Here is a 14,543-nt window from a genome sequence, read left to right as displayed (position 1 = left end):
AAGTAGGAAAACATTGTCTTTTGTTTTGTTATGGTATTTACAATAAATGTGGCATCTTTGCCTTATCCCTCTTAATAAGATCCTGCTGGTTTTTATTATATTGGTATAACATGCGTGCGGCCCATGGGCCGCAGGTTGTCCTCCACTGGTCTACACAGTCTATGTGCGCCAGCTGTAGACTCAGGTTCGCAGGGCTCGGGCTACGGGGCTGTTTCATTGTTGTGTAAGCTTCCAGGCTCAGGCTGGAGCCCAGGCTCTAGGACTCTGTGGGGATAAAGGATCCCAGACCCTGGGCTCCAGCCCAAGCTTGGAAGTCTACATGGCACTGGAACAGCCCCACAGCCCGAGTTCCACGAGCCCAAGTCAGCTAGCACAGGCCAGCTGTGGATTCTTCTTTGTTGTGTAGACATACCCTAAGAAGAAGTTATATCTAACTACCATACACAGCTTATCATGCCTTATGGTATTTAACATTAGGTGGCTTTATAATTCTGGACACATAGTTATCAGATCATATTTTAATATTGTATCATATTCATAGTATTTGAGCTGTGTGAAATGTTTGTAATGAAACTCAATATCACATCAAAACTTCTGGGTTTTCTTATAAAGTCAAAAATCATCCCAGATTTTTCAAATCTTTCAGGCCCAATTTTGTAGTAATGTATCTGGCCCCATATTTTACCAAGATTAAAAAGAAAAAATTACTGTCCTCTACTATTCTAATATTGTAAGAATAGATAGACTGTTGGTAAAGCATGGCCATAGGAGATCTGTCTTTTGTTCCTTAGTTTGTCTCAAACATACAGTGTGACCTTGAACAAGTTATTTAACCTCCTATGCCTCAGTTTCCCCATCTGAAAAATTGCAGATAATAATACTTATCTACTTCTCATGGATGATGCAAGTCTAAACCAATGAATGCTTTTAATTTCCATTGAGATGCTCAGATGGAAATTCAAGAGCACTGTGAAGTACTATTGTTACAATAATAATAATAATTAATAAATAAAACTGCTTCACGTCTCTATTTACAAGACATTCAGAAATTGTTTTCATTTGTATAAATAGCTCCACCACACCTCTTAATAAAGTAAATACTGGAAAGGCCAGCTTTTCACTGATTTACTGCTATCTTATTCAGAGCAAGAAGTACTGATGAAGCAAATAATTTCACATACCTGCCAACATTAAGGCTCTGACACATTCAGTTCGGCCTTGCATTGCAGATTTCATCAGTGCTGTGAATCCAAATACATTCCTCTTCTCAATATCAAGACCAGGAAAATAGTTCAACAAGTAGTTTGTAATGGTTATATGCCCTGTAGAAGGATAAAACAAGGGAGAGAAGAGTTATCGCTACAGAAAAATATTAGAGTTAAGAATCACTCTGAGGTTTAGACTGCTTGAAACTTTTAATTGACCACTACCCGCTATCAAATATGCAAGCCACGGCTACTTAATACTATGCCATTCTCACATCTTTTTTCACATGCTGCAGTCAGTAGCATTTATTCTTAAAGTGTCTTGATGGTCTGACTGGAGCATGCGAACAGGAGCCTGGAATTCCTGGGTTGTAATCCCAGCTCTGACATTGACTCTGAATATGGCTTTCCCCTCTATAAAAACTGATGTACATAACACTCTTACTTACCCACTTCAGGGGTTGTTGTGGGGAATAGCTAAGGACCATATTGTATGTGGGGATACTATGTGTCCCCCAATTCATATTTGTGGGAAGGGATAGGGAATGGGTGGAGCTGTGTGGTTCCACCACCTCCAATGTGCCGGCCAGCACAGCGGCACTAGGGGATGTAGGCCGTGCCAGTTATAAGGCTGGAATGGGGGAAGCCAAAACCAGGGCTGGCTCCAGGGTTTTTGCAGCCCCAAGCGGTGGGGGGGGGGGAAAAAGCCACAATCGTGATCGACTGCAGCTCCACCGTGCCGCTTTCTTCTTCGGCGGCAATTCGGCGGCAGGTCCTTCCCTCCAAGAGGGACCAAGGGACCTGCTGCCGAATTGCCGCCGAAGAGCCCGACGTGCTGCCCCTTCCCCTTGACCGCCCCAAGCGCCTGCTTGCTGAGCTGGTGCCTGGAGCCGGCCCTGGCCAAAACACAGAATGCATCAGGGTCTGCTATTAGGGCAGTGCAAAGACATCCTGCCCCATACACAGGGGTTGTGGGAAAACCAAACTGACCCCTAAAACCCTTTGAAAATGGAAGGTCTGATGCAAGTGTGAAGTTATTAATTGTACACATATTTTTAAAGAACTGGACAAGATACTGCCATGGAGATATGCAGACAGCTGGATCCTTTTCTCTAAAATCATGGAGCCTGATTAATCATAGAGCATCAGGGTTGGAGGGGACCTCAGGAGATCATCTAGTCCAACCCCCTGCTCAAAGCAGAGCTAATCGCCAGACAAATTTTTGCCCCAGATCCCTAAACAGCCCCCTTGAGGACTGAACTCACAACGCTGGCTTTAGCAGGCCAATGCTCACACCACTAAGCTACCCCCCCCCGTTTGCACTAGGCATTCAGAGCTGAAAATCTCAACAGAACTTCGGGTGAGTTGATATTAGACAAAGGGATTATTTGTGTTCTTTTTTTGCTCTTTTCCACCATTTCTTTCCCTGTCTGGCTGTGGAGAGCCACTGGGCCACTTATTAGCAACAGGCCAGTGGGGCTGCTTTACTGGCTTCACAGTAAAATCAATGTGACTGATGTTCTGCTGTCAAGTTTTACTCTCCAAAAATGGCCATTGCTGCCTTTCACTTCCTTTGGTTTGTGTGCCAGGGTCACTGGTGTCAGCAGGGATATGCAGAGTACTGGAAGACTATCACTGGCTAAAATAATAAGTGTTACGGAGCTAACAGCCTGAAGACCAGTTAAAACATCAAGCCCTTATAATTGGATTAACAGAAGATGACAAACATCTAGTGCCATTATGACTTATTCAAAACAGTTTTCCCTTCACTTGTCATTTATTTTATGATGGTTTGTATAATAATGCAGTCTGTCAAGCAGCTGGAACAACCACAACTTAACTACTGTGAGCTGTAAAAAATGTTCTGTCATCTCACTCTGCAGTCCAGTTGGATATTCTGCGATGCATGGCTGTCAAGTATATCCAGAAATGTTACTGAAGCAGATTTTAATTCAGACAGAGCAATTTTTAAAATAAATTTGTTGCAGCACATCTGGTGCAGTTTTCATCAGCAGTTGTTTGCACCAACACAATCCTACACTTCTTCTGGAAGGCAGGAAAAGCGATTTTTTTGCCAGTTAAATGGTTTTAGATATATCTGTAGTCGTAGTGTTAACTATGTTTTCAGTCTCACCCTTCTCTGAGGTTTGCCAAATCCCACCAACCTATTTGTTTAACCGGAAACTTCCTTGAAACTCAAGCAATTTCATAGACAACCTAAAACAAGAGTTTAAACTGAATCAAAGAAATTGAAGGCCAAACGCATAGTGGCCCTGCACTTTGTGCCATCACTTAGTTCAGTACAAAATGAGTGCAAACTAGATGTAAAAAAAATTCCAAATTAGAGTGGCAATGATTTACACTCATTTTCAACTGGGCCCATAACATGAACAAATGCCCCAATTCTGCTCATGTTGCAGTAGATGGCAAAACTCCTATTGACTTCAATGGGAGCAGGATCAAGGCACAAATAAGACAATTAACACTAATGGAATCTCTGTGCCCAGAAGGTTTGCAGGACTGGCCCCAGAATGCTCAGTTTCTACACTTCTCAGCGCTGCCGGCAGCGCGCAGCAGCGCGCGCGCTGCCAGCGAGCGTAGCCAGCAGCAGCAAAAGCTGGAAGCTCCCCTCGTCCCTCTCGTCACTCCTCCTGTGGGGACAGACAGCGGCTGGGAGGCGCGCGCCAGCTGGGGGCACTGGCACTGGCTAGCGCGGCGCTGGCATTGCAGCGCTGCAGAGGGTGTGTTTTCACACCCTGCTGCAGTGCTGCAAATTTGTAAGTGTAGCCAAGCCCGATGTGTAAGTATCCCTCTGCCTAGCCTGAAGGCCTCAATGTAGCAGAAACACTTCTTTTCAACCAGGGACGTCTAGAGAACATCAGAATAGTGAGGACATTTAAAACAACAGCATTATATACAAATAAATGATTTTTTTTCAAATCTCTATGTTAATTATGGTTAAAGATGCTCTTCTTTATGTTGCCAAAAATATAACTACAGATTGGGCTATTTGACACAGATAGGGAGTGGGGTGGAGGAAATCATAGTCAAAGCTCCCCAGGGAATTGGATCTAATTTCAAGTGAAGACAAAAAAATAGCAGCAAAGTAACAAAGAAAATTAAGCAGAGCAGTGTGGAACTCAGCTGTTCAATATCACAGGGATTCATGCAAACCTCTTCAATTTCAATCCACCAGGGTTTATGTACCCGGAGGTTTGCTTCAAATTTCGGGTTCAAAGAAACACAAACTCAAAATAAAACAGTCATAAATGCCCAATTTCACCTTATTTTGAGTTCAACCTGTTATATGGTTTTGATACAAAGCCATGAATTTGGCCCAGGTTCTCTTGAAATTTCACCAGTGTTTCCGTGAACCTAGGTGAATGCTAGAGTTTGTACCTAACCTGAAACCAGGTATGTATTGTGTGATTTCAGGTTTGCTACAAAAGCTTCATGAAGCTCTAAGAAGAAGTTACCATGGATATATTTGAATTGCATGCTATTGCTGATTATTAATGACAGATGTATAGTCTGATCCATAGTGGCAGTAACCTTGGGCTGCTATACATACAGTAGTGTAGTGGGAGTGGGAGAAAGTCACAGCACTTAGAGAGTGTGAAAGGGGATTGCGAATGAGGAAGCATGGCACTAGGAAGCTGCAGAATGGGGGGAAAATATTTTCCAACATCAGTTTGTTGGTCTGTATGCTTGGTGTGCCTCCTACCAAGAATACTGTGCTCGGCATATGGTATCCAGTTCTTTGTCCTGCGTGGGGGAAGGGGCATGTGGTGTCACAAGTCCCCCTCCCCTGATTTCTGCCAAGGTGGGAGTCTGGCTGAGTGCGGCTGAGGGGGACATGCCAGGGAAAGGCACCGGCACCAAGCACTCCTGCTGAGTCCTGCGAGGAGGCACCTGGAGCAGGGAAGAGAGATGGGGTTGGCAGCACAGCAACGCCAGAGCGGGCATGGAAAGCCCTCTGAATCCTGTCCTTTCCTTGCTCACAGCTGCAGTAACCTGCTTGGCGGTAGGTATCAGAGCCCACTCTGGCTCAGTGGGGAAGCAATAGGAGAAGGAAGCAAGGAAGGAGCTCTATGAGGGGAGTAAGGGCGAGAAGGCATTGGAGGCGCAGGGGGAGAGGGAAAGGGCCCAGAGGTGACGCATGCATGGAAAGAGGTGGTCACGTGCCCCCCCACACATCTTTAAATTGTTCTCCCATCCAACCATCAAGAGTTCTGGGTGGTCTCTGTGCATGTCTCTTATTTAAAGACCTGGGGAGAGATTGTTGTCCAGCTGAAGTGTCTGTTTTTCATTCACTCCATGACTAGCTTAGAGAGAACCTGTACAATTTATACATTATTACTTGCTTATGGAAACCTTGTGCTGTTTAATTTCTTATACATCACATTAAATACAACTAAACTCACTTTTTCTAAGCATGGTACTGTTTCACCAGTGACTTGCAAAGTGGAGCACAGCACAAGACCCAGTAAAATTTTAAAGACACCATAATAGAGGCTCAACTTAAATGTATACCTCAAATTAAAAAACATAGTAAGGGAACCAAAAAAAGAGTCACCATGGCTAAACAACAAAGTAAAAGAAGCAGTAAGAGGCAAAAAGGCATCCTTTACAAAGTGGAAGTTAAATCTTAGTGAGGAAAACATAAAGGATCATAAACTCTGGCAAGGGAAAAATATCATTAGGAAGGCCAAAAAAGAATTTGAACAGCTAGCCAAAGACTCAAAAGATAATATATATTTTTTTAAGTACATCAGAAACAGGAAGCCTACTAAACAACCAGTGGGGCCACTGTACGATCAAGCTGTTAAAGGAGCATTCAATGACGATAAGGCCATTGCAGAGAAACTAAATTAATTCTTTGCATTGGTCTTCACGGCTAAGTATGTGAGGGAGATTCCCAAACCTGAGCTATTCTTTTTAGGTGACAAATCTGAGCAACTGTCCCAGATTGAGGAGTCATTAGAGGAGGTTTTGGAACAAATTGTTAAACTAAGCAGTAATAAATCACCAGGACCAGATGGTATTCACCCAAGAGTTCTGAAGGAACTCACATGTGAAATTTCAAAACTTCTAACTATAATCTGTAATCTATCATATAATCAGCTTCTGTATCAGATGACTGGTGGAAAGCTAATGTGATGCCAATTTTTATAAAGGCTCCAGAGGTGATCCCAGCAATTATAGTCCAATAAGCCTAACTTCGGTACCGGACAATCTGGTTGAAACTATAGTAAAGAGCAGAATTATCAGACACATAGGTGAACGATCTGGAAAAAGGGGTAAACAGTGAGGTGGCAAAATTTGCAGATTATACAAAACTACTCAAAATAGTTAAGTCCAAAGCAGACTGCGAAGAATTACAAAGGGATCTCACAAAACTGGGTGACTGGGAAAGAAAATGGCAGATGAAATTCAGTGTTGATAAATGCAAAGTAATGCATGTCAGAAAACATAATCCCAATTATACATATAAAGTGATGGGGTCTAAATTAGCTGTTACCACTCAGGTAAGAGCTCTTGGAGTCATGGTGTATAGTTCTCTGAAAACATCCACTCAATGTGCAGTGGCAGTCAAAAAAGCAAACAGAATGTTGGGAATCTTTAAGAGAGGGATACATAATAAGATAGAGAATATCATAGTGTCTCTATATAAATCCATGTGTGATGCTCTGTACCTCGGGGGAACAGCCAGCATCCCCATGTTCATCCTTGTAAAATGATTGTGTGGTATCCAATGCAAAGTCTGTCATATCAGGTGTCTTTGGAAGGCTCATGATGCACTGAGCATTGTTGTTACAGTAATGTTATAGTAAGGCTATAGGTTATAACAGGGGTCGGCAACCTTTCAGAAGTGGTGTGCCGAGTCTTCCTTTATTCTCTCTAATGTAAGGTTTCACGTGCCAGTAATACATTTTAACGTTTTTAGAAGGTCTCTTTCTATAAGTCTATAATATATAACTAAACTTTTGTTTTATGTAAAGTAAATAAGGTTTTTAAAATGTTTAATAAGCTTCATTTCAAATTAAATTAAAATGCAGAGCCCCCACAGACCGGAGGCCAGGCCCCAGGCAGTGTGAGTGCCACTGAAAACCAGCTCGTTGCCGCCTTTGGCACGCGTGCCATAGGTTGCCTCCCCCGGGTTATAATTTCATGTATGTAATTATGAGGCTGAAAATGTATTCTCATGCTTAAAACAAGCCCAGGCAAAAACTCTCCAAGAGCAGAGAGGCAGCTCACACCTCATCAGGGCAAGTATGGGACAAACCCAGCCCAGCCTGACAGGGACAAAGGACGCTGGCCTAGGCAGCAACAAAAGATTTTGTTGGACTATTGAGGGAGTCACCCCCCCACACACACTCCTTTGATCAATTTGGAACTACGATGAGGTAATTCTCACCTGAATCTGAAGGGAGGGGGGCAAAGCCAAGAGGGAAGAAAGGACATGATAAAAGGGAGAGACATTTGCCATGCTCTTCCTCTCTCTTCCACCTCCATCTGCAGACACCACACCACGCAACTGAACATTGATCAAAGGGGAGAGCCTGGCTGAAGAGCAACCAGCCAGCCTGTGGTGAGAAGCATCTAAGTTTGTAAGGGCACTGAAAGTGTTACGATCAGCTTAGAATGTGTTTTGCTTTTATTTCATTTTACCAAATCTGACCTATGTTTTGCTTTGACGTATAATCACTTAAAATCTATCTTTATAGTTAATAAATTTGTTTATTCTACCTGAAGCAGTGCGTTTGATTTGAAGCATTTCAGAGACTCCCCTTGGGATAACAAGCCTGGTACATATCCGTTTATTTGTTAAATTGACGAACTTATATAACCGTGCAGCGTCCAGCGGGCATAACTGGACACCAAGATGGAGATTCCTAGGGTTGTATCTGGGACCAGAGATACTGGCTAGTGTCATTTAGTTGCACAATCCAAGGAGCAGCTTACATGCCAGAGGCTGTGCGTGAACAGTACAGGTGTGGGGGTTCTCACAGCACAGCAGGGTAAGGCTGGCTCCCCAGAGACACGGATTGGAGTGACCTAGCAGATCACCGGTCCAGATAACACCAGAGGGGAACGTCACACCATGGTATGCCCACATATTGAATACTGCGTGCAAATGTGGTCGCCCCATCTCAAAAAAGGAATATTGAAATTGGAAAAGGTTTTGAAAAGGGAACAAAAATGATTAGGGGTATAGAACAGCTTCCATATGAGGAGAAATTAAAAAGTCTAGGACTTTTTAAACTTGGAAAAGCGACAAATAAGGGGGGATATGATAGAGATCTATAAAATCATGACGGGTGTAGAGAAAGTAAATAAGAAATGTTATTTATTCCTACTCATAACACAAGAACTAGGGGTCATCAAATGCAGGCAGCGGGTTTAAAACAAAAAAAGGAAGTATTTTTTCACACAACGCACAGTCAACCTGTGGAACTCATTGCCAGAGGATGTTGTGAAGGCCAAGACTATAAGAGGGTTCAAAAATAAACTAGATAAATTCATGGAGGATAGGTCCATCAATGGTTATTAGCCAGGGTGGCAGGGATGGTGTCTCTAGCCCCGGTTTTGCCAGAAGCTGGGAATGGACAACAGGAAATGGCTCACTTGATGATTACCTGTTCTGTTCATTCCCTCTGAAGCACCTGGCATTGGCCACTGTCGGAAGACAGAACACTGGGCTAGATGGACCTTTGGTCTGACCCAGTATGGCCATTCTTATGCAACTAGAGGAGTGTCTATACAGTATAAGTAATCAATCATAGCTTAACTCATACATATGCCAAGCTTATTTTCTGTGAAGTGTATCAGTGACCTCAAAGACATGCTCCGTGACTCACTTTATGCCTGGCCTGGGCAGTCCTCTAGAATGTCTTTTCTATTTGGTTTGAAAGGGCCTGGTACAATGGTTTTGGTCGGGGCTTCTAGGCACTGCTGTACTACAAAAATAATAATAAATAATAATGTCAGCAGCAGCATGCAGATTCAGTGCACTATATGCAAAGGCTCCCCAGGCTATCTTTATTTAGGAATTATTATTTTCCATCCATGCTTTACAAGGAAGGTAAATATCATTATCTCCATTTTACAGTTGCGGGGACTGAGACAGGACGGTGGAATGACTTTCCCCAAGAATACACATCATTTAGGCCTCTTGACTTCTAGTTTGGGGCCCTAACCACTGGATTATAGCTGCCTCGTTGTTATTTCTGCATATAATCCGGCATGATGTCCAGAGGCGCTGGAACAATTTGTATAGTGGGGATGCTGAAATCCATTGAACCAAACTGTAAGCCCTGTATATGATGGAAACCACTTCAAGCCAGGGGATGTGGCAGCACCCCTGGCACCCCTAGTTCCAGCACCTATGATGATATAACTCACTCACTGTCCTGAAAATGGGTGTAATATCAAGAAGAAAAAAAGGAGAGAATCTGTTTTGAAACATCATAGTTGAAACATTGATTTGTGCCTGCGAATGTAGAGTCCAGTCCTGTAAGATATCGAGTGCCTCCTGACAGATCCACAGAATGGAGGCTGCTCAGCACCTTCCATAACATTCTCAATACTTTGTATGATTGGTTTTTACATCCTCATTAATTTAAAGGAATTATTCTAATGTGCAATTCTATACTCCACAATTACTACATAACTGTGTTAGAGATTGATAGGTAGTTGGTCCATATAACACACTGGCATCCAGCAGATGTTTTGAAAGAGTGAGCAAATAAGGATTCCCACTGAATAACAGCACCTGTTATCATTCATGTCTGGCTAGAGCAATTGCTATCCAGCAGCAGCAATATTGTGCATCCAGTCCCTGAGTTTTTAGTATTATTATTATTACTTTATTGTATTGTTGAATTAACCTTTATGAAATAAAAGTTACTGTACTGTATCTTCCTCCCTTTTTTCCCTTCTGTTTCCATTTTTTATTCCTTCATGACTTTTTCTTTCCTTTTACTCTATGTAGTATTCTTTCCTTCTGTTTTTGCATTGTTTTTCTTCCTCTATTTTTTTCTTCTCTTCCCCGTTTTGTTATCCTCTCATCCCACTTTCTTTTCTCCTTTCACAACAATCGCTCCTTCATTACCATTTTCACATTTCTTCCCCACTCTTTTTGTCATTCTTTTATTACCTTCATCTTCCTCAATCTCCCATCTAGGGTTGCCAACTTTCTAATCGCACAAAACCAAACACCCCTGTCTTGCCGTTTCTCTGAAGCCCATCTCCAAGACCCCACCCCTGCAGACTCCATCCCACTCTCCTTCCATTGCTCACTCTCCCCCACCCTCACTCACTTTCACGGGCTGGGGAAAGGGGTTGAGATGCGGGAGGGGGGCTCTGAGCTGGGGCAGAAGCTTGGGGTGGGAGGATATGGGCTCTGGGCTGGGGGTATGGGCTTTGGGCTGGGGCCAAGGGGTTCAGAGTGCAGGAGGGGGTGAGGGCTCTGGCTTGGGGTGTGGGCTGCGGGATGGGGCTGGGGATGAGGGGTTTGGGGTGCAGGAAGGGGCTGGGGCAGGGGTTGGGGTGCAGGGTCCAGGGGGCGCTTTCCATGGCTCCTGGGAAACGGCTGCCAGGTCCCTGCAGCCCCTAGGTGCATGGACGGCCAGGGAGGCTCTGGGTACTGCCCTCGCGCAAGCAGATGCCACCCCTGCAGCTCCCATTAGTCACTAATAGGAGCTGTGGAGATGGCCCTAGGGGCGGGGGCAGAATGCAGAGCCTCCCTGGCTGCCCATGCATGTAGGGGCTGCAGGGACCTGGTGGCCGTTTCTGGCAGCTGCACGGAGCTAGGGCAGGCAGGGTGCCTACCTTAGCCCCAGGCCCCTGCTGCGCCGCCGAATGGACTGACTTTTACCAGCCTGGTCAGCACCAGTCCCTTTTTGACCAGGCGTTCGGTCGAAAACCGGACGCTCAGCAACCCTACCCCCATCCTTTCTTCACTGCCCCACTACACCCACCCACTCAATCTTGTTCCCCTCTTAGAATTTATAAATGTATATTTAAAACCCTCTACCATCTTTTAGACATAACCTGTTTTAGGCTGTGATGAATTTACAATTCTAGACAACAGGCATGTTGTCTCTGAAAAAAAATGCTTTGGCTGGAAGAGATGCTGAGAGATGGGCAAGCAAGTTACAGAGGCATGCTTGTCATTTTTCAAACCTGTGATTTGCATGCCAAATTGGGTAGTTTGTAGCTGCTTCTCAATATTACTAAGCTGAAAGTACAGCTCCCTCCCTATACTATTTCAAGGTTGTCCATCTAGAAAAACCCTTGAGCTGGATGCTATCTTTGCAAAGATGTACATCTTACATTTCAAAAAGCAAATGAACTTCAGTGAGCTGAATTCATTTCTCTACTAAAACCTTTGCTAATCTGAGGTTTTAAAAGCAATTCTGCTGCCAGCATCTTGACAGATCCTGATGCTCAGATCAGAGTGTCAGAATAACCATGACATTCTACATATCAAAGAGTTTTCTTTTAACCTCAATCTACAAAATATATAGACAAGTCCTTCATACAGCCTCACTAAACACTGCAGGCCTGCTTATCATCTATATGTTTCCTTTGCTGAACTGCACACAAAAGATGTGTCTGAGACTGTGAAATTCCATAGAACCACCTTATCTACACCCAAGTACTGTTTGGATTCAGACCCTGTGAGAGCATTTCTGAGGATGCACATATCAGCCATATATTTGAACTGTTTTATATAATCTTACAAATCAAATAGTGTGGATTTACTACTCTGTATAGCACATGAAAGAATAATTTCAGATTAAAACAACAATGATCTTGGTGTAATAATTACTCTTTTTTTTTTAAATTGCTATTTCAATGGCCTGGGAGTTTGTTCCAGTGATTATTTTAAATGGGAATACCATGCAGCTAGGAAAAATCAATTAGTGATAATAGTTTGAAATACAATGAACTAACTCGGACCATGGCCACAGGTACTGCTTCCTGGCATATTTAAAGCAAGGAGATTTGCAGAACAGCCGCTTGGAGTTTGGCTCACACCTTCACTAAGCACAATTCATTAAACCTGGCCTTCTGTTTAGAAGCTAGGTTTGGGCAGGTAGCTCTGCAATATTTATTTAATTATAGAACTCCTCAGCCTGCCATTCATCTTTGGTGATACTGTTCACTAATCTCCCATGTGGGGGGATGCTCAGAGGCCCTCAAAGAAGAAAGGTCAGTTACTGGTAACTGTTGTTCTTTGAGAGCCGCCTCTTTGCATTCACATTTCCTTGTCACCTTCTCCTCTTTCTCAGAGTTCTTATCTCAGTTTAGGACTCCATGGTGTGGAAGAAAAGAGTGAGGCAGTGGAGGGATACACTCACCTATGAAGACTCAAACATCGAAGTCATGGGAGAAGGGGCTGCTTATGTGACCCAATGGACATGCTGTTTGTAAAGTTACTTAAGATCAAACCTGAGAGCACCAAACCCTACAAGTGGCCCTCCACAGAGGGGACTCGGAGAATCAGGTATCTAAAAGGGTGTCATAAGGAGGTGGGAGAAAACTTGTTCACCTTAGCCTCTAAGGATGGAACAAGAAGCAATGGGCTTAAACTGCAGCAAGGGAGGTTTAGGCTGGACATTAGGAAAATGTTCCTAACTGTCAGGGTGGTTAAATACTGAAATAAATTGCCTAGGGAGGTTGTGGAATCTCCATCTCTGGAGATATTCAAGAGTAGGTTAGATAAATGTCTATCCGGGATGGTCTAGACAGTATTTGGTCCTGCCATGAGGGCAGGGGACTGGACTCGTTGACCTCTCGAGGTCCCTTCCAGTCCTAGAGTCTATGAATCTATGAATAACCGTCACCAGTAAGTAAAATTTTCTTTTTTGGATTTAATAAAGGTGTCTATGGAACCCCCTATTAAATCAGCATGTATTGGGTGACTAGATGCCTCAGGGCACTGCTAGTGAGCCTTTTACCTCTGGTTACTGGTTTGAATTTGGCCAAACTCAGTACAGATTAAAATTTATTCCTATCTAGTGGATGTTTGGTGGCCTCTACAGGAGGATATCTCAGTGGATCTCAGTTTCAGCTCCCACATCACAAACTCACCAGCACACTCTGCACTAATTGGCAGATTCAGCAGAGAAGCCAAGAACTTCATGGGCCAAGGAAACTCAACTGTCCCATTGCCCCAGATAAAGGGAAGAGCAATGCTGGCAGGGCAGTGTACGTGGGATAGACAGAGAGCTTTGTATATCAAGGTGATGCCATTCACCAGCACCAAATGCACATGATTTCTTTAAAGAATATAATTCATGCAAACTGTTTACAAATAAACTCCTTAAATAATTCACAAAAGCTCATACACGGAGCTGCCCCTGGCAGTTATGTATCACCACAATAACCAGGAGCTGGCAGGTAGCACTGGTACTGCCAGGCTAGCTGAGGAGGGGCCAACCTAGCAGCATCAACAGCCCAGAAACCAAAGGGAAAGAGTGGTCTTGGGGAATGGGCTCTCCACAGCTGTGGGGAGTGACAGGTGTTCCATTTTTCAATGCAGTTATCGTGTGTGTGTGTGTGTGTGTGTAATTACACACATCATAGTAAAGAGATGCATCTTTAGGTCTTTAGTAGCAAATTACAGTTCAACACAAATAACTGGACAACTAGGTTCAGTTTGACAAATGTATTGATTTCAATGGTGGGCCAGTCTACCCAATCAGCATGGAAAGCTAATGAGAGCAACTTTGGGGTCGGGGAGGAAACCAACCAAAAGTTGCAAGAAAGTAGTAACTGCAAGTTATGGGGGGTGGAGGGGAGAAAGGAAGTAAATAAAGTCTGGTCTACACTACAGAGTTAGGTGGACACAAGGCAGCTTACGTCAACCTAACTATGAAACTGTCTACACGTAAATTTCAGTCCCGCCGATGTAACTGCCCTGCTACACCAACTTAATAACTCCACCTCCACAAATGGCATAGAGTCAAGGTCGATGTAGTTAGGTCGACCGAGTGTCAGTGTAAATACTGCATTGCTCACGTCGAATGTTACCTTTCAGGAGCTATCCCACACTAACAGTACAATCGATACAAGTTCTCCTGGTGAGGATGTGCATCGCTAACAGAAGGAGCGAACTGTAGACATGCACAAGCAATGTAATTACTTGCAGTGGTTCTATGCTGACGTAAGTTAGGTCGACTTAATTTTGTAGTGTAGACATGGCCTAACCAAATAAGAAAAACAGAAGACATGAGAGAGGATCATTCTAAAGTTTAAAAATATTGTATTAGAAAAGGTTATTGACAATATACTTGAAAATTCAAGAAAAAACACATAAAATATATA

At 43.5% G+C, this 14,543-nt stretch overlaps 1 protein-coding gene across 2 annotated transcripts in view; it reads right to left on the bottom strand.

Annotated features, from left to right (window-relative positions):
• The window catches only part of ANKRD33B (ankyrin repeat domain 33B), a 106,565-nt gene that overhangs the window by 13,487 nt on the left and 78,535 nt on the right, over positions 1-14,543 (bottom strand). For both annotated transcript variants that reach the window (XM_039527954.1, XM_039527955.1), the window contains exon 3: positions 1,182-1,322. In XM_039527954.1, coding sequence (XP_039383888.1) covers positions 1,182-1,322 — 141 coding nt within the window. The remainder of the gene's footprint in view (positions 1-1,181; positions 1,323-14,543) is intronic.

Source organism: Mauremys reevesii, linkage group 2 (assembly GCF_016161935.1).
Source record: "Mauremys reevesii isolate NIE-2019 linkage group 2, ASM1616193v1, whole genome shotgun sequence".
NCBI classification, from domain to species: domain Eukaryota; kingdom Metazoa; phylum Chordata; order Testudines; family Geoemydidae; genus Mauremys; species Mauremys reevesii.
The sequence above is the reverse complement of the archived record's forward strand: the minus strand, read 5'-3'. Positions and strand labels throughout refer to the sequence as shown.